Raw genomic sequence first — 26118 nt, 5'->3', positions numbered from 1 at the left:
AGTGAATTTTTCTGGTAATGAAAAATTAAAAGAATGTTTGAAAGAAAAAATTTAGCAAAACTGCTCAAAAAGTAAAACAAATGTGAAAAAAATGAGAACATTAGYAACAAACAGGGAAATTTGAAGATAAATAAAASCTTTAATAAAAAATCTATAGAATGCGAACAAAAATATGACAAACTCCAGAAAATTGACCTTGATGAAAGAAGAACATAAAGAAAGATTTCTAAAAAATATCAAAACTGAGAAAATATAATAAACAGTACAGAAGCTAGTGAATTTTTTTAGTACTAATTTTGCCAGTCATCAAAAATCGATAGAATTGTTCAGTCAGTGAAACTAATTCAAAAATTCAAAAATTTCTTGGCGCGTTTATGCGGGGACAAATTAAATGAGTTGTACTTATTTTCTTGGTTAGTAATCTAAAAATATGAAAGCAATATACTTTCTTATGTGACAGAAATATTTGTCATACTTTCAGATCAGTCAGACCGTTTTTTCACATAATTTAAGTTTTTTCACATAATATATTTAATAAAAACTTGTTAGAACTCGAAATTCATTACTGAAAAAAAAGTGGAACACATTTACTGAGTCAAACCTTTATATATAATATAAGATTTTTTATTTGAAATCACTAAATGAACAATTTTATTATTAGTTCCAAAAAAATTACTCCAGGACAATTAGTATTTTGTTATTTAAAATTTGTATTTAGATTGTTTTATAACGAAATTCACTATTGATTACTTTTAAAACGTGCTTTTGTTTTTGTGCTTTATTATTTTTAAACAAAATATAAATTTTAATTTACATAAAAAAAYTTGTYRAACTTTMCTAAAGAGTTTTTCTCTAAAATACGTCGTACATCTTRGCGACACATAGCATTTTTTTCTACTACTATCAGCGTAAATGCTCCTAAATCCTATCGATGTACAAGTACTTGGTAGATATACAGGGTCGCTAAAAAGTATGGATACAGTAAAATATTATAAAAACTATTCATCAAAACTTATTMAAATTTGGTTTACATTTAAAAGTATTTAAATTAGATCGCCTTATATGTTTATCAAACTTTTATCGCCATTTYTTCGGGGGGATACAAGGCTAACTTGATTTTTTTTAAATGTCAATAAGGGTCAAGTTTAATATTTTTCAGAAGAGCATTTTTTTCTAAGTTCTGTGATGTAACACATGCATACCTTATTTAAAAAAATTTTTTCGAACTAATTAGATTTTTTTAGCCTTGGAAATGTTGTTTTTATCTATCGTTAGCTCTTTGCCGCCTGAACTTTGACCAAAAAATAGGTAAACAGTTTCCCAAATTTCAACGTGCTCTGAAAATATTGTTTCCATACTTTTTAGCGACCTGTATACACATTTTTGACATTTTTTTAAATGAAAGGATAATTTCAAAAGACACAAATTGACCTCTCGGGGCATTCTTGATTTTGAAATGACATTCCCACAATGACAGAAACGATTATCGCGTTAATTCCTCACCGTTGGGGTGTTTGGAATCGATAATCAATTAAAATTTTTCCTCAWCAATGATAATTATCTTATCCGTTTCGTTCGAGCGAGTATCAATTATATTTCCGCTCGTCTCGACATTTCAAAATAAAAACTTGCTAGAAGAGCGGGGAGGAGAGAGACAAAACGGCAAAGAAAAATTAGTAAATACAAATACAAAGTACTGCTAAAATATAATTCCGCCCCGATACATCTACTGGGACACATTACCATTAGCTATGTAAAACAGCGAAGAGTCGGATAAACTTCAGCGTCCTCCTTTTTCCCTCCTTTTTCTCCAAATTGCGAGTCTTTGAGTGTAACAGAGAGGTAGAAGATGACTCTCGGTGAATTTTATCGAGGGAAGAACTGCCGAACTGCCGTACTTACCCCCGGGGATCTCGAAATAATTACGGAGCTCAACTTAAAACTCGAGAAAAATTGTGCACCATTTTTATAATCATTCACCTTTCGAGAATAGAATTTACTTTGAAATTCTCTTAGCCGCCGGTACAGTCATGAAGAAAATWATTTTTTTGTTGTTGTTACGCCGGTTTATTATCGTGTAAACACAGTGTACCGGTCGTGTATGCAATTTTTATAATTAGTTGAGGTGTGAGGATGATAGGTGGCATGCCAGATGTTATCAACGACACCATGCGGATCGACACGAGACCGATGGGTACACAATTATGTAATTGATGGGGTACGCCCATGTTAACAAAAAAAAGGATAAATGAGACAGCGATTGACAGTGAAGGGCGATTGAGGGAAAACGGATTTATTTAAAAAAAAATTCTAAGAGGAGAAACATATAGCAAGACTTTTTATATTCTCGTGATTGATAAACATTTTTTTTTTTGAGTTAAGAAAATTATAGGTGCTTTTTAGGTTTGATAAATTTTTAGGTTTATTGATAAATATGGAATTTAATTTTTTCCCGGCGCACCCACCATTTTTAAGCAATTATAACATTTTTCTGAGATACATGTTTTTGGTTTGAATTAAAAAAAGGATAAATGAGACAGCGATTGACAGCGAAGGGCGAAAGAAAAGGCGTGATTGAGGGAAAACGGATTTATTTAAAAGAAAATTCTAAGAGCAGAAACATATAGCAAGACTTTTTTATATTCTCGTGATTGATAAAAATATTTTATTTTTTTTTGAGTCAAAAAAATTATAGGTGATTTTTTGGTTTGAGTAAATGAGAATCATTGATATATGTAATTTCTTTCCGGGCGCATCCACCATTTTTAATCAATTATGAGATACATGTTTTTGGTTTGAATAAAAAAAAAGGATAAATTAGACAGCAATTGATAGCGAACGGCGACAGAAAAGGCGTAATTGAGGGAAAACGGATTTATACAGGGTGTTCCTCTTAAACCCCACATTAGAAGTGTTCGAATAATCGTATTTATMTGAAAATTGGTACATAGCCKTAATCRTCTTAAATGAAAATATTTTTAAGATGGCCACGCTTCTYGTTATACCGGTCGGTCTAAATTTTCTTATTTTAAATGGAAAGGTWTATTTTTTACTGCGTTTTTGGATTAATCGGGTCATTTTAAGGGAGTTTTTATTAGCTTTCTCTATACCTAAATTTAGCCGTTTATGAAATATTTGGAGTATTTTTTTTATAATTTTTGGATCTGCATCTTCCCCTTTAAAAATCGATAACTCTGTCATTTTTTAAAATTTTGAATTCGTTTTTTTTTGGCGTTTGAAAGAGAAAGCTTAGGTCTTTTTTTTCGTGTCTTCAAATTAAAAAAAAATAACAAACTCTAAAATTTTAAGGTAATAATTCAAATACCCATAACTCAATTTTTCCAAATGAAATACCCCATTTTTTATTTGGCTAAATGGAAGAGAATTTAATTCTGCATCGATCTGCATTAACATTTTCTATAGCTAAATTTAATAATTTTCAAGTTATGGTCACTTTTTGTTAAACTACAGAAAATTTATTATTAGCCACATCCGTTTTCGCATAGTTTGCTATGGAAATCAAAAATGGTAAAATTTTCTCAAATATTGCCAAAATATGGAGAATAAAAATTGCTCAAACTTAATTATTATTGATAGGTTCTACCATGAATTTATAATTAGAGAAAAAATGTATTCTAATTAAATAATACCTGTCGAAATCTTATTTGACTCTTCAACTTGATTAACTCACCGTTTTCATACAAACTAAAAACCTAATAAAGCCTACTCTAATTATCAATTCAAATGATCACATGATATCAGTTATATTAATTATCAAGTAGCCAGTATTATTTATTATTATTTTGTTCATAATTTTGTTACACTCTCCAGAAATACAAAATAAATTCATTAAATCTAAGTTTGACTAGCTATGTTATGGGTGTTTGATTTATTACAAAAGTAACCTTAAAATTTTGTAGTTTGTTAATTTTTTTTTCAAAATTTGAAAACACCAAAAAAAAAGACCTAAGCTTTCTCTTTCAAACTCCAGAAAAACGAATTCAAGATTTTAAAAAATGACAGAGTTACCGATTTTTAAAGTGGAAGGTGCAGATCCAAACATTTTTTAAAAACTCCAAATATCTCATAAACAGCTAAATTTAGGTATAGGGAAAGCTAATGAAAACTTCGTTAAAATAACCCGATTAATCCAAAAACGCAGTAAAAAATATATCTTTTTATTTAAAATAAGAAAGTCGAGACCGACTTTCGGTATAACCGGAAGTGCCGCCATCTTGAATATATTTTTATTTAGGAGGACTTAATGGTTTATGGCTATGTACTAATTTTTAAATAAATACGATTATTCGAACTCCCAATACTTCTAATGTGGGGTTTAGACGGAACACGCCGTATAAAAAAAATTCTAAGAGGAGAAACATATAGCAACAGACTTGTTTATATTCTCATGATTGATAAAAATATTAAAAAAAAAAAAAAATTTAAGTCAAGAAAATTATAGGTGATTTTTTGGTTTAAGTAAATGAGAATTATTGATATATATTTAATTTTTTTTTTCGACGCATCCACCGTTTTTGCGCAATTATAAAATTTTCCGAGATACATGTTTTTGGATTGAATTAAGATTTATGGTGGACAATTTGGGTTCACAAATGCCAAAYTTGGGCCCCTCCAAGCCGTTAATTCCCCAAGTCTTCTGTTTTCGGACAATGGCCGAATATTGTAAAATCCTTGTCGTGTCCGTGGACAATATCCACGTGCCTCTCACATACATAACGTCGCCAATACGCTTCGAGTACAAAAGATGACAAATTTTGTCATTAGAGAAGTGTCGCTTGTGTGCGATATCGCGTTTTGTGAGGACCCGACCACTTTGTCATCGCCGGAATGTGTCCGTGTAATTTCCCTCATTTTTATTTCGGCTCCGTGCATATAACATCTGATTACCTTACATTAGTTTCACTAATTTCCCTTCTTCAGTTGGAAAAATTCACGTACGCCACTGGCGTATCACTTGTAATTATCATGCGGAAAATCCTCCAATAGCAATCGAGGAAAGTCGGGAAATCCGGCTTATTAAGTGGAACATAAAACAAAAGTATGCATCGATAATAAGATCCTCCTGACAATTTTCCACGAGACTGACTCGTTTCGTATTGGATTTTCTTTTTTCAATCAAGCCGCCGGTACAAGTTGCCGTGCTTCGCTTGTTTTTATTGAAAAATTATTCAATTATAAAAGTTTTTAAACAGATTGGAAATCATACGGTTCGCTGAGGGGATGAATTTTGAGGTTACGATTATGGATATCCTCGAGGTAGAGATTTTTTTAGCGTTTGGGGGTCAAATATTAAAGAATTGGGGAATTTTTCGTGGTTTATATTGTGACAGTTCTATCCAAACAGGAAACTGAGACAAACCGAAGTTGAGATAAAGAAAAACGAGTTCGTCGTTTGGTCCGTCATTAATTCTACTCGGTTCTTTATTAAAGCAATCCGTCTCTGTAGGTAAAAATCCAAATCAAAAGCCAAACTTTGTTATTTCATCAATCATTACTAAATCTCTTAATCTCTTCGCCCTTCATATCCAGAAGAAAAATCGATGACGACATTACGTAAAATTCGATTCGAGAAAGTTCGTCCGAGCGAAATTAATGTTGCATTAGATAAAAACGAGCGCTCCTCTGAACCAATGATCTATTACGGAATCGTTGGATATTTTTTTTGCAAATTGCCGTTTAGTTCTGACAAACGATTAATAACGGGAATAAATGGGTCATAAAAAGCTGATTTATGGATGTGGGCAATCTGGATATTCCGCGAGGCGAACGCGATTTGCCGATACCCGAAAGTCTTATACAACATTAAAATTAACTCAGCGAAGGGGAGAAATATCGAAATTATCCTGATTGCGGTCCCGCGCATACCTAATGTCTTCTTTTTATGGGCCTGTTTTTGTTCGGCCGGAAAATTGAATGGGTTTCCTTTCCAGATTAAATTTTCGTTAAGTACGCAGATGTATGAAGATGATCGCAGATTGCTGCGAAAAACAAAAACGACCCAATTCAATTAACTAAAGGCGATAAGCGAAACTCTTATACACACAAAACATTCAATACCTTTTTTTATAATTTACTAGCTTGTACCCGTGACTTCGTCCATGCAGATTTTAGATATAAACTTTTGTTGTTTTTCAAAAAAGGAACGTGAAGTTAGTCTGTTTATCTATTTTTTTTCTTGATTCGTTAACTCAAAACAACGCAGAAGCAGAAAGACAATTCTTAAGAAAATGACGAATGTACGTCAGTGCCTGAGTAGTGGTGTACTTCTTCACTCTCTATCTATTTTCCAAATTTTTACATTCTATTTCACCTRCTTAGAAACTGATTTTTAAAAATCTAGTCTTAGTGTCCCTTTACAACCGCCAAGGAACATATCCTTCAAATTTTATGTTTCTATCTTCGTTTAATTGTTGGCAACCCATTTCACCCTCTAATAAATATATTTTCAAAAAATCCTTTCTTGGTGGATCTATACACTCTCTAAGGAATATATTTCTTAAATTTTATATTTCTACCTTCGTTTAAAYGTTTACACCCAATTTCACGCCCTAAGAAATAGGTTTTCGAAAAATTCTTTCTTGGACATCGACATGCTATAAGGAACATATCTTTCAAATTTCATGTTTTTATTTTCGTTTAAATGTGTGCATCCAGTTTCACTCTCTTTTCTAAGGGGGTGAATAAGTTTTTACTTATTTTTTTTTAAAAACCTTGTCTAAGTGCACTTTTATAACTGCTAAGGAACATATCCTCAAATTTTTTGTTTCTATCTTCGTTTAAATATTTACACTCCATTTCATCCCCGTAGAGATTGATTTTCAAAAAATCCTAGACCCTATAAAGAACATGTCTGCCAAATGACATGTTTTTATTTTTGTTTAAACGTATACACCCCATTTTTATATATATAGATAGATTTTAAAAGTTTGTAAACATTTGTGTGTTTATCAAAACGAAATAAAGCCTAAACGGTGTCATAAACACTTTAATTTTATTACCCCTACCGTCCAATAAACCTCTCCCACTATGTGCCATCCTTTTCGAATGATTCAATTTTTAATTAACGATAAATAGTCAGTTTGTTTGTTATGTCGGTGATAAAATGTTCGATAAACTCGTAATTACTATCCCACCTAATGAAAAAGCAAATTATAGACTATCCACTATTGTTTGATAAATACATAAAAACTCTCGGGTGGCCAACCTCACCCCCTTTTGCATGAAATTTACGTTCTCATCCGATAATAATTAAAATTGAAACGCATTTCGCACAAAATCCCTCGATTAAAGACGGAAAAACACAAAAACTCAACAAGACAAACAACGGGCAATTAAAACACGACAACCCTTTTTCTGAAGATAATATACAGATAACAAGAGAGCATCGGGATAAATTCGAGCCATTTGCGAAGCAAGCCATGAAAAAGAGCCCCATTAAAAAGTTAATTTAATTAGCAGTTATTGGTGTAAGTCGGTTTAGTTTTTTTTTTTATCTCTCGAACACGTGATGGGACCGGAATTAATCTGAAGATAGGGGAGAAGGGGCTAATTATATTTCGCGGGGACGTTTATGAAAGGGGTGTCTGACTGAAAAAGGAACGCTCAAGTTTTTTTTATTGATGTAAAGTGAAATTAAGCGCGCCGTTTAGTTTAAAAGTTTTTAATGTTGGCGGAATTCTATTTCGAATTATTTTTTCGCTTTGATGATGTAATCTAAAGGAAATTAAAGTCGTAATGAAAATATGCACGTTCGAGTAAATGAAATGTATGGCCGTCTCAGGTTTGTTTTGGAACGCTCGACGAGACTCTTTGTGAGTTTTTGACGCCACAAGTGGGTCGTTTCGCTTATTGCAGTTTGTAGAATTTGCGAATTAGCGAATGAAAGCGAGCGAATGAAATTGTTTTTTTTTCTATTTTATGTCTGAAAGAAGTTTAATTCGATACCAAAACCAATGCTCGAATGAGCCATTTCAACACCAATTCGGGTGCTGAAATAGGCTAGTACAATCTACTTTCTAGAGGTTGGTAATGGTAATTTTCAACGGCGTTTTGATCGATTTCACTTATTTCAGGTGGTGTGCACGAAATATTTTCAGTATTCATTATTAATTTGAATGATTAGTATTTGAATTAGAGAAAAATTGTGGACTTTACTTATGTCACTGCGCCACCACARCCCCGATCAGTGTCTCTATTTACTCATATTCATACAACAAAATTTCAAGAATTATTTTTCGGGTTTCTACAAAGTTTWATGATTTTTGTATTTTGTACCTCTAGAGAAGTGCAATTTTAATTTTTTTCGACTTTTGACATCAGCTAACTCTGAAATCTTTGGGGGTTATTAATAGTTTTAACTCAATTAGAGAAAGAAAGCACTTATATTTTCTATCTTGTATTAAAATAATCATTGTTCTGCAATAAATAGTTATTTAGAAAATCGTTATTAAAGGCCAAAATAACGAAAATTTAAGCTTGTCGATAACTAAAAGTCATTTAGACCGGTTTTGCAATTTACAAATTGCATATTTGTAAACTCAAAATCTTAGATTTTACGATTTTTGAGTTTACTAGTAAACTCTTGGTTTAAAACAGTTTGAAAATGATTTAAAAGTTGATTTCTCGTATCAGGTATGTGANCTATCTTGTATTAAAATAATCATTGTTCTGCAATAAATAGTTATTTAGAAAATCGTTATTAAAGGCCAAAATAACGAAAATTTAAACTTGTCGATAACTAAAAGTCATTTAGACCGGTTTTGAAATTTACAAATTGCATATTTGTAAACTCAAAAACTTAGATTTTACGATTTTTGAGTTTACTAGTAAACTCTTGGTTTAAAACAGTTTGAAAATGATTTAAAAGTTGATTTCTCGTATCAGGTATGTGAGGATTATTACAAATAAAATCCAAAATGTGTTTAAAATATGACGTTTCAATCTTTATTTCCATTTTCTTCAGATAAAAATGTGTTTAAATTCTTGACACGTCGACGATATAGTGTCCCTAGTAGTGTGTTTTATATTATTTTTTCTATTTTGCGTCTGAAAGAAAGCTTATTTCGATACCAAAACCGATGCTTTAATGAGCCATTTAGTACAATTTATTTTCTAGAGGTTGGTAATGGTCATTTTCAGCGGCGTTTTGATATTTTGATTCAGGTGGTGTGCACYAAATATAATATTTGCAGTATTCATTCGAAAAATATTCCAGACTTGAACTTCGAAAATCGATTTTTTTAAACTTTGTGACATTTATTACAAACCATCACCTTATTAGGGCAAAAATTTTGAAAAATACACTTTTATGTTAAAAAAAAGTACGGAAAACGCGGAAAATAGAAAAAATAGCATAATTTCATAAGTGATTTGTGGGAATTCGTTCTTTATAAAACTCGCGCTTCGCGCTCGTTTTACAAAACTTGGCGAATAGAAGCGATGGAAGCGAGTAAAAGCGATTAATTTGTGTTAGAATAATAAAAATCGTGCTTGGGTTTGCGTAATAAATTAATTTGCTTAATCGGTCACGCATTTTTTCTCCGGCCTGTACCCTTTCACCCCTATCTGTCCCTTTCCTTCTTAATTTTTTGTTGACCACCGGTCGAACTCGACTTGGTCATTATTCACCTAATAGACATTATGGATTATTATCGTATAGGMGCAGATGATTAATTTTCATAAAGTCATTACAGGGTTGATGTCATTTATTCATGGCACACCCTGATCGCGTGTTCGGAATCAATGGCAGCTAATATTGTCTCCCCAATTATCTTACCGAGCCCGTTTGTTATTAGAATTTAAGATTTCTGTCAATATTAGAGTTCAATTTCAGTAATGGGATTGTTTCTTAGCGAAAATCGTCAATTGAAAGAATTGTCGTCATCGCGTCATCAATCTACGTCTCGCCAAACATATTTAATTAAGAGATAAAAGACGCACGATATATCACGTGGAATCGTGAGATTAACAACGAAAATAAATAAATACGAGCTGGTAATTCCTTAGGGGACTTTTATTGGCCAAGTAGATGTTTAATTGTGATTCTGGGACAGAAATTCGGAAATTTTTCAAGAGCCACCGACAAAACAGTAGTTTACACTCAATTATAGAACAATTAGAGTCGAATACAATTAATGGTCGGGTTACGCCTCTCGTGTTCTTTTAATTACATCGAAAATTGCTCTTTTTGAACCGCAACGTCCTTTCATTTTTCGAGTGAGCTGAAAGAGGAGTTCGAATAGGACGTGACGGACGAATTTCATTGCCCCCGACGACGACTATTTATGGTTTATTCGAGAGGCCCGCATCATTAAAGCGACTTGTCAATTATATCATTAGTAAGTCGTAATTATGCGTTCGTGAACCGTGCACGAGTGCATAATGGACTCTAGAAACGGGAAACGGGAAGTGGGCGAGATTTTATAATTGAATTCTTAGTCTAACGTACTTGAGAAATGTGAAATATTGGTCATTTGGGACTAAACTATGTTATTGTGTGAGTTTTGGATTCGTTTCAATCGGTCATAGTTCGCCGAATGCACCCTCGCCGCTAAAGAACATGGTTTATGACCGCACATCGTCAAATAAATGTCACACATCCCGAATTTTTCCCGTTTTAAATGTCACCATTGAAAAAAGCCGAAAGGTTTCCAGGTCGATAGCTCGCTCACAAGGTCCATTTCTTCATTAATGAAACGCGACATGTTTTCCGGCACCAATTCCGACATTCCAGTGCCGTTTGCAAGATAATCACGAGAGGAAGATGGTCCTTTCGTAATTACGTAATTCGGGTGTCGGAATTATAAAAATCAATCCCAGGTGAGGTGCCGACGGCCCGTCGTTGCGCATAGAGTTTAAAGGCGTGTTGGTTGTGTGTCGCCGCCTCCTGGACGAGGCTTACGATGGACGTTGGGGGTGTCTCGAGGGGGTCGAAACGTCGTGTCGAAGACGGCACGCCGCTGACTAATACGTCACCGCGGTCAGGCAGTTACGATGTGTGGAAACGGCGTCGGGACGGTCGCATTGAGGARGCTTGTTAACGACGGCGAAAGCTTGTAATTGTTGCCGATTCTCAGGAGATGGACGCTTTAGAGAGAACAGAGTGCTAAAGGATGATTGGATCATAAAGGAGGAAATGGGAATTATGGACTGGAAGGAGTTATGGGACACCGATGGCGATTTGTTGACTTTGAAGCAAACAAGAAGGGATTTTTTATGGAATTTCCACTTACGGGACGGTTGAGGACATCCTTACACGATATTGGAGGAAAAATCTACAGTTTTTGCATTTTTTTACATTTTGCATTTGTGTTTCTTTTAAAAAATATTGAAAAAAAATATATTCGATTTCTGTATTTTTGAAAAGTCTTTTTGTTCCTGATTACAACGATGTATCACACGATATGATGCTGATCAAAATTAAGAAAAGACGTTTTTGCGAAGAGTGCAAGCAAGCATGTTAATGTTAAGTCATGAATAGGAAAAGTGCTTTTTTAATTTTTTGTCAAAGTTCTTTACTTATTTCTGATTCACTTTGTAGGTAGGTATATTTATTAAAAAAAACTCGACATATAAATAAAAATAGGTTTTTTACTTTTTTGATTTATTTATATGTATAGGGTGATTCTAATTTTAATAATTGTGCAGAAATTGTAAAAGGTGATAGTAGAGAACAATTATTATATTTGGTAAAATTATAGTAAAGACAATTAAGAAACACGTTTAGAATAAAAAAAAAAAAAACAAAACTGGAGGGTCTGAAAACTGTATACAGGGTTCGTTTTTCGAGTTCTACTATGGGGATTTCAGTTATTACAAGAGATACGAGGTCGTTTAAATTAGGGCAAAGTTGCGCATTTTTATATTGAACAATAATCTGACAGAAAATTTAATGTGTCATTATTAGTTTTTGAATTATTGGAAAAAAAAAGGAAAATTTGTAATTTTTATTTTTATTTATGGGACACCGATGGCGATTTGTTGACTTTGAAGCAAACAAGAAGCGATTTTTTTGACATTTTCACCTACGAGACGGTTGCGGACATTTTTACACGATATTGGAGCAAAAATCTACAGTTTTTGCTTTTTTTTACTTGCATTTGTGTTTCTTTTAAAAAATATTGAAAAAAATATATTCGATTTCTGTATTTTTGAAAAGTCTTTTTGTTCCTGATTACAACGATGTATCACACGATATGATGCTGATCAAAATTAAGAGAAGGCGTTTTTGAGAAGAGTGCTTTGGAAAACACACCAACAATTTTAATTAACAATCTAATTTTGACCACAAGCAAGTTAACTTTTTGTAACCAATATTTTTTTTCAAAATTTATCTTTAGGTAGGTATAGTTTTTGAAGTCATGAATAGGAAAAGTGCTTTTTTAATTTTTTATCAAACTTTTATAATTATTTCTGATTCACTTTGTAGGTAGGTATATTTATTAAAAAAACTAGACATATAAATAAAAATAGGTTTTTTACTTTTATGATTCTAATTTTAATAATTATGCACAAATTGTAAAAGGTGATAGAAAAGAACAATTATTATATTTTTTAAAATTATAGTAAAGACAGTTAAGAAACAGGTTTAGAATAAAAAAAACAAAACTGGAGAGTTTGAAACCTGTATACAGGGTGTTCGTTTTTCGAGCTCCACTATGGGGATTTCAGTTATTACAAGAGATACGAGGTCATTTAAATTAGGGCAAAGTTGCGCATTTTTATATTGAACAATAATCTGACAGAAAATTTAATGTGTCATTATTAGCTTTTGAATTATTGAAAAAAATACGGAAATTTGTAATTTTATTTTTTCAAGCGAAAACTAAAAGACCTAGACGTTTTTACCTAGGACGTTTTTAAGACACTTTTTTACGAGGAATCTAAATATGTCGTATTTTCCAAGGCGTTCTTGATATCAGAGTTACAACACTCAATTTTGGATTTTCTTATGGACGAGTTCTGTATTTTTTAAGTCTTTTTGTTCTCAATTACAACGATGTATCACACAATATGATCAAATTTTACATGTTAATCAAAATTAAGAAAAAGCGCTTTTGCGAAGAGTGCTTTGGAAAAAACACCAACAATTTTAATTAACAAACTAAATTTTGAAGCTGGTTCATTCGAGCATCTTTTATAACTTTGTGTTGTTTTGTTTTGCGAAGAAAAGATTCTAGTTTATCACGTTGTTCCTATTTCGAAACCTTTGTTTTTAAGCAGGTAAGCTTGAAGGAATTGTGACTTCCTGATCCAAATTCAATTGAACTGTCAAAATTTAGTTTATTAGTTAAAATTAGTAGCGTTTTTTCCAAAACACTCTTCGCAAAAACGCTTTTTCTTAATTTTGATCAGCATGTAAAATTTGATCATGTCGTGTAATCAGGAACAAAAAGACTTTTCAAATATACAGAAATCAAATATGGCGTCTATAAGAAAATCTAAAGTTGAGTGTTGTAACTTTGATATCAAGAGCGCCTTGGAAAATACGATGACAGATTTAGATTCCTTGTAAAAAAGTGCCTTAAGAACGTTCTAGTTAAAAACGTCGAGGTTTTTTAGTTTCCGCTTAAAAAAGTAAAAACGAAAATTACAAATTTCCGTTTTTTTCCAATAATTCAAAAACTAAAAATGACACATTAAATTATTGTTCAGCATAAAAATGTACAACTTTGCCCTAATTTAACCGACCTCGTATCTCTTATAATAACTGAGATTTCTATGGTGGAGCTCAAAAAACGAACACCCTGTAGATGATAAGAATTTAGATAAGATTTTTGTATAGTTTTGTTTAATTATTACTTCTCTGCATGTGTTTTTAATTGTATTGGTATTTAAGAATCAAAGACATAATGCACTTTTTTCAAAATCGTATCTAAAGTGAACCAAACAGTTCGTAAAGTTTGGTTGCATATTCTTTAAAAAAAATTTATAATATTAAAAACTGCGATTTAAAAAAAACGTAATAAAAATCAACTTTAGTGCCTTGTTACGAGTCCACACAAACCCTTTTAACAATTTTTCCTTGTTTTTTAAATCTATTCTGGTAAGTAGTAAACAATTTCTGCAAAATTCTATGTTTTTTTAATTTTTTTATGATTCTATGATATTTTGCGAAAAAACGTCATTAAAATATGATATTAAGGGCTGTTTTACAGATCAAATTCCAGTTTCAGATTAATTTGACGATTGGCAGAATTATTCGAATTAGTTTAACTTTGAAATGAAACTTAAGTCGAGTTTTAATTGTTAAACTGATAATTAAGAAGTCACTGTTAGTAAAATATTTTTACAAAATCATAAATTTAATTTTGAAATCTTCATTACTTTATTGATGATTTTTTCAATGGAATTGTGTTAATTTTTATTAACTTTTTTTTTGAGCAGTTTAAATCTCAATCTATTTTTTCACAACTTTACATTTACAAAAGTTATTCTTGATATGATATTATGTAGTTTTGTAAGCTGATTTACAAATATCATTTTTTTTACGTCGGTTAAATTAAATTTTAATTCAAATGAAATTAATCCCAAATTAATTAAAGGTTTGTAAACCGCCTCAAATTGTTTTAAAATTAAATTTTATTTAGCTCAAATTCAAAATATGTGGCTAATTGTTGAATCTTTCCTATATTTACAAAATTATCAGCAAAACTAATTTTATAATGTAAAATTTTTGTTTGGTTTGAAATTTTTCAAGTTTTGTTTTTTTAATTTCTAAGTAAAATTCTTTCTAAATAATTTATGTCAGGGGTCTTATCTCATTTATTTAAAATTTACATGATTTTTAGACAATTTGAACTTTTTATGTTCGAAATTTAATTTTTTTTAAATTATGTTTTTTCACATTATTTATTGTGACTTGGATTTATACAAATAGGAAGATGTTGATATGTAAACTAAATATAAGTGAAGTTACATCTGAATTCTGAATTGTAAAAAAACTACCACTGTCAATTAAAAAAAAGGATTTTTTCTAGAATTTACAAATTTTAATTATTGTAAAATAATTATCCAGAATGTTAGGACTCTCTAAATAGACGAAAAAGTTTTTAATAGTTTTTATCTAACACCTGAGTTATTTTTTAGGTCACTGATATTTAAAAAAGACAGGTTAATTGTATCAACATATACTTTGAAAGTGCTTCGTAGCATGGAAGATATCCACATTAAGAAAGGGACTAAAATACCGTTATTTTGCACTAATTTTTAATAAACATATCATTTGAACATGACAATTTATGATAATTTAAAATGCCAAATTAAAAAAAAAACACTATAAATTAGTAAAGACAAGAATGTTGTTGCCGTTTTGGCTTTTATGAGATCTTCTGTTTGTTAGTCTGCTCCAGATTTTTCATAATAACACTGATTTTGTAAAGTTAGAAAGAAATCAAACTTAAACTCTTGCTTTGCCAGCATTTAATCGAATAACTATCCACTTTGCAAAACTTCCATATTTTAAGTTTTTCCTATTATTTTTCTCCTAAATCTTGGCCCAATCCCAACTTTCTTTGTTTTCCAAAGTTTTTTAATTGGTCGGTGAAAATGCAGTTAGCAAATTGCTCGTTTCGTATAGTAGAAACTTATGTTAACACAGCAGTTCGATATCTGACAGTAATTAAGTATATTTATGCATGCGATGGCGCTGTGCCCACTAAAAATTAAATATGGTAACTGATTAGTATTGCCACTAATGGCTCCGGCACACCCTCGATTAATACTACATGCCACCGTGACAAATTTTACATGTTTTATTCATACCGATCGAAAAATGAAACGTAAAAAACTGCCATCAGTTTTATCTCCTTCCTACAATGTGGGACAGAAAAAGAGGTAAAAGTTTAGGTGGAGGAGTTTTACCATAGATGGAGGGTTACTGTGAATGATACCTTGTATTTATGAGTTATTAGAGATATTAAAAAATAACTGGTCGAGTCGCTTTTATCATCGAGTTTGATCTGCATTTAGATAACGTCACTCTTTCATTTTCGAGAGCTGCTGATGTTGAATTGCACAAATCAACAACACGAATCTTTAATTATTAATAAAACACTATAAAATACTTATTTAACTAGCTTAAAAATTTTTAAAAAATTGAATTTTTAATTATTTTGTTGATTGGAGTGTCACTGTATAATTTGGTCCTGGTATGAGATGGCATCGCTGCATTTCCGTCCGTCGTTAAATTAATCATTTGATTTTAATTTAGCCGGACTATTACTAGAGTAATTTACACGTAGTTAACTGGAGAAAAACGCTCGACTCGAAACGAGCAAACGACAATTTTTTTCCCGACTTTGGCAATTAAATATCTAATTAAAATCATCCACTATCTTTACGGTTCCGTCGTTCTCGTGCGAATTAAAAAATCGTCGGCTAAAAATTTTTCTTCCAATACACGTGTTCGCGAAGATGCAATTAATAAATTAATTAACGGTGGAATTGTTGCACGGCAAACATTTTTATAATTAAGTTCGTTTCCGGGCGTGTATACTAGCGAGATGAATTATTAAAAATGCGCGCCTTTTCCCGGACTCGGAAAATTAACCGAACGTCATTTAATATTTCATAAATTCAGTATTTGTTCTTTCATTTAAGAAAACCCGGGAAAAATACAAATTGACATCGCTAAAGAACAAGCTAATTTTTATTTATTTTTAATTGAATAGCTAATAAGGCGATTTTCCCTCGACGAAATGCCGGCGTTGCCGACGAAAAGGAGATATTTTTAAATATCGCGACTTCACAACTTAATTTTCTCATTGAAAATTGAAATGAGAAAAAATAAGCTGGATTTCCTACGAACAAATGTTTGTTAATAAAACACAGACGGCGAAAATGAACATTATTAATTCAAAAATATGATGCGAACCTAATTACGAGAGAAAAAATCGAGAATCATCGCGGAAAAACACCCACGCAATTTGCGCGTCTTCGTTATTTGCAACATAAAAAATAAGTTTTTTTTTAAGAAATATTTTTTTAGTTTTATTCGCCTCGTCTCAGCAACAGATACAGGGTGACCCAGCGAGTTGAAAAAGTCCATTAGTGACCTATAAGACATTGATAAATACTAATCTAGTCCATGGCCCAAAATTATTTTCAATTATACAGCGTGTCTCAAAAATAAGTTACTAAGTAGAAACTTTTTGTTTTTTTAAATGAAACACCATATGTTTCTTAGCCTTTTTGTATGTAGATTTTTATGGCAGTGTTTCTTTCTAAATTTTTATTGGTCGATTTTGCTTAGTTTTAAAAATAAGACGGTATTTTTTTAACGAAAACATGCACTTTTAAAAAATTTATTACACAAAAACTAAGACATCTAGAAATATTTTTTTTACTACCGCAAAGAAGAAGGTATAAGCTATAAAGTTGTAACATTTTTTAGTGTGTTGCATTTACAAAGATAAAAAAATGAAGGCGTTTGTTAAAAGTTTAATAACTTAAAAAATTTAAATGGAACACTCTATTTATTGTTTTTGCATTTAAAAGATTATTAAATTGTCTTTCTAAAATTATTTACTGTTAGGTGTTTATAATCAATAACTAAAAAGATATTTAACGTTAAACGTTAAAAAAATAATTAATTTGAAAAGTTTGGATTAACATTTTTTTAATTCAAACATTTTCTGAAGAAATTTTTAAATGTTTTACATCTGACACTTTCTTAGTCTCTCCAACTGTCTTTTGTAGCACGATGTTTTGAAACATCTCGATTGGCATTTTTACTACTAAATTTAAACATTTCCCTAAGAATTTTTTTTTTTTGAAAATCAAGAAGTCAGTACGTTTAAAACTTTCTTTTTACTTTAAGCCAAAGTAATCCAAAGTAACACGAAGTGGCCTAAAGTGACCTGAACCGACCTGAAACTACTCTAAGTGACTCAAACATAATTTTTTACAATCTAAAAGACACTTTACTAAATAAAAAAGGAACTCTTAATCAAATCCGATAAAAAATAGGATGTTTCATTTAAATTTTTTAAGTTATTTAACTTTTAACAAACTTCTTAATTTATTAATCTTTACAAACGCAAAACACAAAAAACTGCTACAGCTTTAGCTTCTGTACTTTCTTCTTTGCAGAAGTAAGAAAAAAATTGTTCTAGTTGCCTTAGTTTTTGTGTAATGAATTTTTAAAAAGTGCATGCTTTTTGTCAAAAAAACGTCTTATTTCTAAAACTAACCGAAATAAAAACATTATTTTAAAAGGTTACATCCAAAAATGCCAAGAAACATACAGTGTTTTATTTAAAAAAACACAAGTTTGAATCGTAACTTATTTTTGGGACATGCTGTATGGTTGAAAATAGTTTTATGCATTAGATTAGTATCTATCAATGTTCTATACATTTTTTTAAAATTTTTTCAGACTTTTTCAAGTCGCTGAAACACCCTGTGTGTTATCCTCTTCTGTTGTTTTAATATTTTTTTTCTGAAAAATTGTCGCACGGGGGGTGAAATTCGGCACGTAGCAATATTAAAAATCGTGAGTAAATTCCTTAATAAAAAAATGGTCCACGTAGCACCTACTTAAAATTTTCCACCTTGTTCATCTCAAATATCTGCAAATAGCTTGTGTAACGTCGTCCGCCCCTCCCCCGTTCTTAATAACCTCCCTTTATTTTTAATTCTCGCCGAAAGCAGACATCACATTTCAAGCCTTATTAATCTCCGCGGAATATTTTCAAGAATAAAAAATTAAAACCCAAAGCATAATGTTTTGTGTTAACGGGGGGTAGTCGAGGGAGCGCTGCCCCGGTCGGCCACCCCCTGAATATATTAATTGAACGACTGTGCATTTTTCTTTAAAGCGCGACAACAGTTTTTATTGTTAATCTCACTTAATAACTCACGGAGCGGCAGTTTTTGTCTTTTTCTGGCGCAGTGTTTCAGAGGTGGCAAAGACGAAAGAGAGGGCGAGTCCGGAACGTTTGGGGTTTTTTCCGGAGCGCGGCGAAATAAGTTGGTATGAATTAGTCAACAACTTTTAAAGTCGGCAAATGTAAACTGCCACTTTTTATTTGGCATGCTCGAATTATTTGCATAATATTGTTCGCAATCCTCTTTTAAACTCGGGGAGTGACCGTTTTTACCCATTCGACGTCTTTGTTTATTCGAGCAATGAAAGAAATCGGAACGAGAGGGAACGACGATCTTTCGGATGCAGTATTTATTAATGACGACGTGTTTTACAATTGCAAACAATGTTTTTTTACTCAACGAGAGCCCTCGCTTTCAGGCATAAGGTTTTGTTTTTTACTAAAGTACAAACGCTCAGTTTTTGAGGATTCAAATGCTTTTTGCTACACTCACACGATTGAAATGAATAAATAAAACATCTAGAACAAAACAAATGAAAAAAATTACATTTAAATCAGTCAAGTTTTGTCTATTTTTAATTTATTGAAAATTAAAACTCATTTTCTTTCCCAAAACTCCAAACTTAATAATATTTAAATATTAATAATAGAATGAAAAAGATTTATAAAATGGGAAGGTTGTTTTAACTTTTATTAAATTACCCAAAGACTTACATTTGTTATTGCGGTGTTTAAAAATGCGCCGGGAAAAATATACACTTCCAAAAAATAAAGTAGCAAAAATATTTCTTAAATTTTTTGGTATCTCATCGAAAATTGGTCGTATCTAGATAAAAAACGAACATTTTGAAGCTTTAAGTTTCTATTTTTGAGGTCTAAATAATAGAGCGAGAAAAAAAAAATTTTTTGTTTTTAGTTTTGGTCCACGGACCAAAATAGATAGCATGTTTGTTTACCTTTAATATGTTTTTTTCATATTCTCTTTACGTCAATTTATCGCTGAAATATCTGACTTTAAATGAAAAAGGATTTTTTTGTTTTTGATCATCGATCTCATTAACCAATGAATACACAGAGAATATAAGGGTAGTGTCAAACACTGGAATAAATGTCTTACAAGACCCTTTTATAATTTTTTGTAAAAAAATTTTTTTAACCCTCAACATTGATTTAAAGAAAAGAGAAAAAAGTCACTTTTGGCATTGTTTTAGTAAATCCACCGTGTATTCACTAATATTGATGGGGAAACTAATGTTTATAGGTGTTTTTTACAGCTTAATGTACCTCTCATTGTCCTGTAAATTTTTAAATCGATCCATCATATCGTTTTCTTGAACCGATTGATCAAAATTTTACAAAAGAATTAAAGGAACAATTGTACATATTGCTCCTGAATATTGTCTAATCTTCGTCAGAAGATTTTCCCAGTTTTGAAATTTTTTATATTTTTTTAGTTTTTCTTTTGTTTGTTTTTCTTTTTTTAGAGATAGAGTTTTGGTGTTCCTCATATGTGTTTTTGTATTTCATAATTTTTTTATTTAAATTGTTATCTGCGTTGAAGTTTTTGTTTATTTTTAATTTTTTTTACTAGCCTTTTTGTGTCATTTTCTTCTGATAGTTTTATTGTTTATTTTATTATTATTATTTTTGCACACGATATATTTGATATTTTTTCCTATTTTTGTTTTTATATACTTCACTTTGGTTTGCATTTGTGTACTTTTGTTTTGATATTTTTCATATTTTTTTCGTTTTTTTTGTTTTTTGTTTGATTTTATTTTTTGTAGAGATAATTTTCTGGTGTTTGTCATTGTATTTTTGTACTTATTTTTTTTTATCTGAATTGAAAATTTTTTTATTAGCCTCTTTTTATCTTCTGATTTTTTCTTTAGCTGTTTTGCTTTTCTTGTTGTTTTATTTTTTTGTGGTTACAAAAGAATGAAAGGAGCAATTGTACATATTGCTCCTGAATATTGTCTAATCTTCGTCAGAATAAGAAACACAAGTTTGTTTACCTTTTTTACAATCTTGCATGAGTTAATAGTTGAATTTGAAAAAAAAATCGATCAAGAATTTCAAAAAAAATATTTTTGTTTTTTTTAAATATTATACAATAGTTTCTTGACTTTTTTTCCAAATTTAAAAAAATCAAAGACATTTTCTTGAAACTTCTAATTAAAAATTAAGCAATATTAATTGTATCTTGTTTTTTTTACAAATTTTCAAAAAAAATTAAACAAATTTTTGTTTATTTGTTTTTAATTTTAGCATATAACTAATGCAAATTGTAAAGAAAGTCGACAAAAAATTGTTTTTCTCATTCTCATTGCGTGATAACTGTAGCACAGAAAAAGAATGCTAAAAGATTTCAAAACTAGAAACTTAAAGCTTCAAAATAATTTTTTAAAATCTAGATACGACCATTTTTCGATGAGATACAGCCAAAAAAAATATGAGATACTTTTGTTGTTTTAATTTTATGGAGTAGTGTATTTTTTGGTACGTTTATTGAGTCTAATTATTGCTGTTTCAGTAGTTTGGATCTTGAATACTCTACCAGTGAAAATTCGTTTCGCTAAAATTGTGATTACGAAGTTCGGAAGTGAATTTTTCCTCCTTCTGAAGTTCGTCTAAGTTATTTAAAACAGCACGCATGTTATCATTTACCGAAGATAATAATAAGAAAAGTTAGCGACGTTATTATCGACATGAAACCGGAATTTTTTCGGCAAATAAATTGCACCCCTTGGCAAAAATCCGGGCAATTTGCACGTTATTACGAATGCAACGTGCCGTGCCGTATCCTTGAGAGTCCGTTCTGCACATACACCGACACCTGTTCGCTATTGCTCAAATTTACAAATAAATTGAGCTAATCATATCAAAATTTAGAGTGAATTTCTCCAATTTGTGAGTAATTTATTCGAACGTAGCCGCTGCGAGTGACTGTGTCACGTTTACGTGAATAGCCGCCATTTTTGTCGAATTGCAATTTTTTTTCTCGATAAATTTGCACTATCGTTAATTTATGTGCAACGGTGGGACTGTTTCACGATATAATTTTCTCTGTCTACCCCTTCGTTAATACTATTGCAATAAATTTACGAAGACACTTTCACCGTGCTACATGTATTCAGTATGTACAAAAGATTGTTGGTGGAGTCGCACCACGCGCTATATCACTCCATCTTTGTCCCTCTTTATCTACAAAGTGTGTGGGGGAAGAAGATGGAGAATAAGAGCCGTCGTGCGGTCGACGCACCAATCGTGTATAGGTTGTATGTTATCGTGTGTATGGAATTTGTAATTCTGCACGGTGGTGTTAATTTTCACGGCCTTATTAAATACTATATTATGTTTTGATGCTACCTTGTGGTATGCGCTTTCAAAAATTTTATAATTTATGGTAGTTCGCTCCTGAATTAATAACTTAATAGAGAGCACACGAGTTAATTCCGTTTTCCTGTTTTCTTCGTTTGGTAAAAGGGGTGATTATTGCTTTTGTGCAGCAAAAATTTATTTTAAGAGAGCTGATGGGTTTCGTGATAGGACAGTTCGAACGATTAAAACCGGGGGGCCAATCAACGTCCTGATAACGGACGAGTGTCGCAAGGGTTGTCGTTATCTCAGATGTGATTCCTATGCAAATCATTCCGAGGCACTTTTGATTATTCTGCTACTGATGGGCTCTATCAGTTTCCTGAAAGGGTTAAGGAGTCGAAGGGAGGTTTCAGACAATTAACGCATTTGCAGACAAAGTCTTTATATCGACTCTCTTTCCAAAAGTAATAATTTTGTTTCTAATCGGCCCAAGATGCGTTTCAAACATTGTCATTCGTTGAAAATATCACGACCGAAAACTGAAGAACCGAAGAACAGTTTCTGTTTTTTTTTTTTTATCAAAATCTGTCTTCGAGCAGTTTACACAATAATTATTCCTCATACATGTCCATTTACCCCTAACTTTTGTTTCTTTAATTTATGTTTTAATTAATTTTGCAATTTTTGTTCTATACCCACTGTTGAATTCGAAAAAATGCTCTTTTTAAAAGATCTATTAGATCTCTATTGTTATTCAAAAACAGTTAGATTTTTATTTTAAAAATAAATGACTGAAAAACAAGCAATTACAGATTATAGATTTTGCGATTTTCTGTGTTTGTCCAAAATTTCAAATAATTTAGCTAAGGGGTTTTAAAGTTACATTTTTTTAGATGTATTTTGTGAACTATTATTTTTAACATTTTATTAGTCCTTTTTCTATTTTTTCTTTTTGTTTCGTTTTTCTTGTAGTTTTTTACTTATTTTTGCACACGATATATTAGAGGTTTTTTCTGCTTTCTACTTTTTCTTACTCTTTCTTTCACTTTGAGATGCATTTATGTACTTTTTTCTCAGTTTTGATATTTTTTATATTTTTTAATTCTTCTTTTGTTTGTTTTTCTTTTTTTTAGAGATAGATTCTGGTGTTCGTCATGTGTTTTTGTATTTCTTAAATTTTTTATTTAAATTGTTATCTGCATTGAAGTTTATTTTTAATTTTTTTTACTAGCCTCTTTGTGTCTATTTTTTCTGATATTTTTATTATTATTTTTGCACACGATATATTGATATTTTTCTATTTCTGTTTTTTTATACTTCTTTCACTTTGGTTTGCATTTGTGTACTTTTGTCTTAGTTTTGATATTTTTCATATTCTATTCATTTTTTTTTTAATCTGAATTGAAGTTTCTTCTTTTATTAGCCTCTTATTATCTTCTGATTTTTTTTAGCTGTTTTGCTTTTTTCTTTCTGTTGTTTTATTTTTTTTTGTGGTTAGTTTTCACATAAACAAGAACAATAATTCTATTTGGGTACTAAATGTAAAAATGAAGCAACCATTCTTGATTTCTTAATTTGTATTGATTGAAAATAATTACAATGCCGTCTAGGATCCCCCATTAGCCTTAAAATTTTAATTTAAATTAAAATGAGTGCAAAACAAATAATTATAGATTTTGTGATTTTTTGTGTTTTTCAAAGTTTTAAATAATTTAGTTAAGGGGTTTTAAAGTAATTTTTTAGGAGGCATTTAGTGAACTATAATTTTTAACATTTTATTACTTATTATTTTTATTTTTGTTTCGTTTTTTTACCATCTTTTATTGCTTTGCTGTTTTTCTTGTAGTTTTTTTTACATATTTTTGCACACGATATAGGTTTTTTCTTCTTTCTGCTTTTTCTTATACTTTTTGTGAGCTTTTTTCCCAATTTTGACATTTTTATATATTTTTTGTTTTTCTTTTTTTTTTAGAGATAGATTTCTGGTGTTTGTCATATGTATTTTCGTATTTCATAATTTTTTTATTTTAATTTTTATCTGCATTGAAGTTTTTGTTTATTTTTAATTTTCTTTATTAACTTCTGTGTTTTTTTTCTGATTTTTTTATTATTTATTTTAGTATTATTATTTTTCCACACGATAGTTTCAGATTTTCTTCTCTTTCTACAAAGTTTTTTAATACTTCTTTCACTTTGATTTGCATTTGTATACTTTTGTCTTAGTTTTGATATTTTTAATATTTTTTTCGTTTTTCTTTTGTTTGATTTTCTTTTTTGTAGAGATAATTTTCTGGTGTTTGTCTATGTATTTTCGTATTTCATAAAAAAAAATTAATTTTTGTCTGAATTGAAGTTCTCTTTATTTTTATTTTTTTTACTAGCCTTTTTGTGTCTACTTCTATCTCCTGATTTTTTTTTATTATTTGTTTTATTATTATTTTTTTTATATTTGATATTTTTTCCTCTCTCTAGTTTTTTTATACTTCTTTCACACTGATATGCATTTTTGTACTTTTTTCTTAGTTTTGATATTTTTATTATTTCCTTTTTTTTTCTTTTTGTTTGTTTTTCTTCTTTTAGAGATTATTTTCTGGTGTTTGTCATATGTATTTTCCTATTTCATAAATTTTTTATTTAAATTTTTATCTGAATTAAAGTTTTTGTTTATTTTTTATTTCTTTTACTATCCTCTTTGTGTCTATTTCTATCTTTTGATTTTTTTTACTTTCTGTTGTTTTATTTTTCTTGTGTGTAGTTTAATGTGAATAGGAACAATAATTTTATTTGGGTACTAAGTGCAAAAATGAAGCAAAAATTCCTCAATACTTAATTTTTATTGATTGAAAACAATTTAATTTTTAATTATTATTTATTATTGGGGATCTCCGCCCGATAGGATCCCCCATTAGCCTTAAAATTTCCATTCCGTTGTCCTCGCCGATACACACAGGGGGCGGTTTTTTCTCCTCTTTCCTCGTCGTGGATCGGAGGGTGTGTGCAAGTCGTTCGTTAATTTTAAATCTATTTTTACGAGACCGAAAAAGCCTCCGGCCGTGGAAAAATAGCTCTTAGTTAACGGCAAAACGGTCGTGGATAATAGCTTCTTTGACTTCTTAGATGGATTTTTTAATATAATAATTTCAATAATTTATACGCTCGCTTTTCCCGGGCCCGATTTAAATTAGGCAATAACCGGGATTAGTACGGGGCGATCTCCTTATTTTTTATGCATCAATATCAGGATATAAAACGATGCGGTCGCGCCACCCGAATTTTTCCACTTAATTGCAGCTCGTTTATCAAATAAATAATTTTCTTTTACAGAATCTTTTGCCTCTAATTCCGGTCATGTTCCAACCGGAATTATTACTGGTCAACGACACTGGAACATTGTTGGTGGTAGCAGGTCCGTCCGGAGTCCTAGTGATGGAACTTCCGACGAGGTATCCGCCCTTTGGGGCTTTCGAAAATAACAAAGATGTGGTGTATTGCAGGTGAGATTTTTAACTATTTTAAATTTTTTACGAGAGAGAATAATCGCAAAATCTGGCCGGAATTGAAGCGGCGCGGAAGGAACGGCTCTCACACGCCATTAAACAAACTGCTACTATATTTCTAATTACTTTCCGTGGGATTTTTTAATTTTTTATCGCCGGTCTCGGTTAGTTTTACTATTGGACAGGGGGTCGCTCGAATGAATTATTTTTGATTCAGATTTCTCTTGGTAATGGAAGCGCAGAAATGCACTTTAAATTGCATAGGTGTGGGACAGGACGATGCAAACTGCACTCAAAATAYATTAGAAATATTTGTTGTCGATTAGAGTCGTAATAATTGAAGTTATTGACACCTAATTTTTGTTTCTTTAATTTATGTTTCAATTAATTTTAATTTTTGTTCTATACCTACTGTTGAATTCGAAAAAATGCTCTTTTTAATAAGGTCTATT

At 30.7% G+C, this 26118-nt stretch overlaps 1 protein-coding gene across 2 annotated transcripts in view; it reads left to right on the top strand.

Annotated features, from left to right (window-relative positions):
* LOC123008627 (nuclear pore complex protein Nup88) overlaps window positions 1-26118 on the top strand; it is a 53714-nt gene that overhangs the window by 9036 nt on the left and 18560 nt on the right. For both annotated transcript variants that reach the window (XM_044404543.1, XM_044404542.1), the window contains exon 2: window positions 25494-25663. In XM_044404543.1, coding sequence (XP_044260478.1) covers window positions 25494-25663 — 170 coding nt within the window. The remainder of the gene's footprint in view (window positions 1-25493; window positions 25664-26118) is intronic.

The sequence above is a fragment of the Tribolium madens genome, unplaced genomic scaffold, assembly GCF_015345945.1.
Source record: "Tribolium madens isolate multiple individuals breed KSU strain unplaced genomic scaffold, Tmad_KSU_1.1 Scaffold_71;HRSCAF=194;Tcas5.2_LG6, whole genome shotgun sequence".
In the NCBI taxonomy this organism is placed as follows: Eukaryota; Metazoa; Arthropoda; class Insecta; order Coleoptera; family Tenebrionidae; genus Tribolium; species Tribolium madens.
This window is presented reverse-complemented; position numbering and strand designations above follow the sequence as displayed.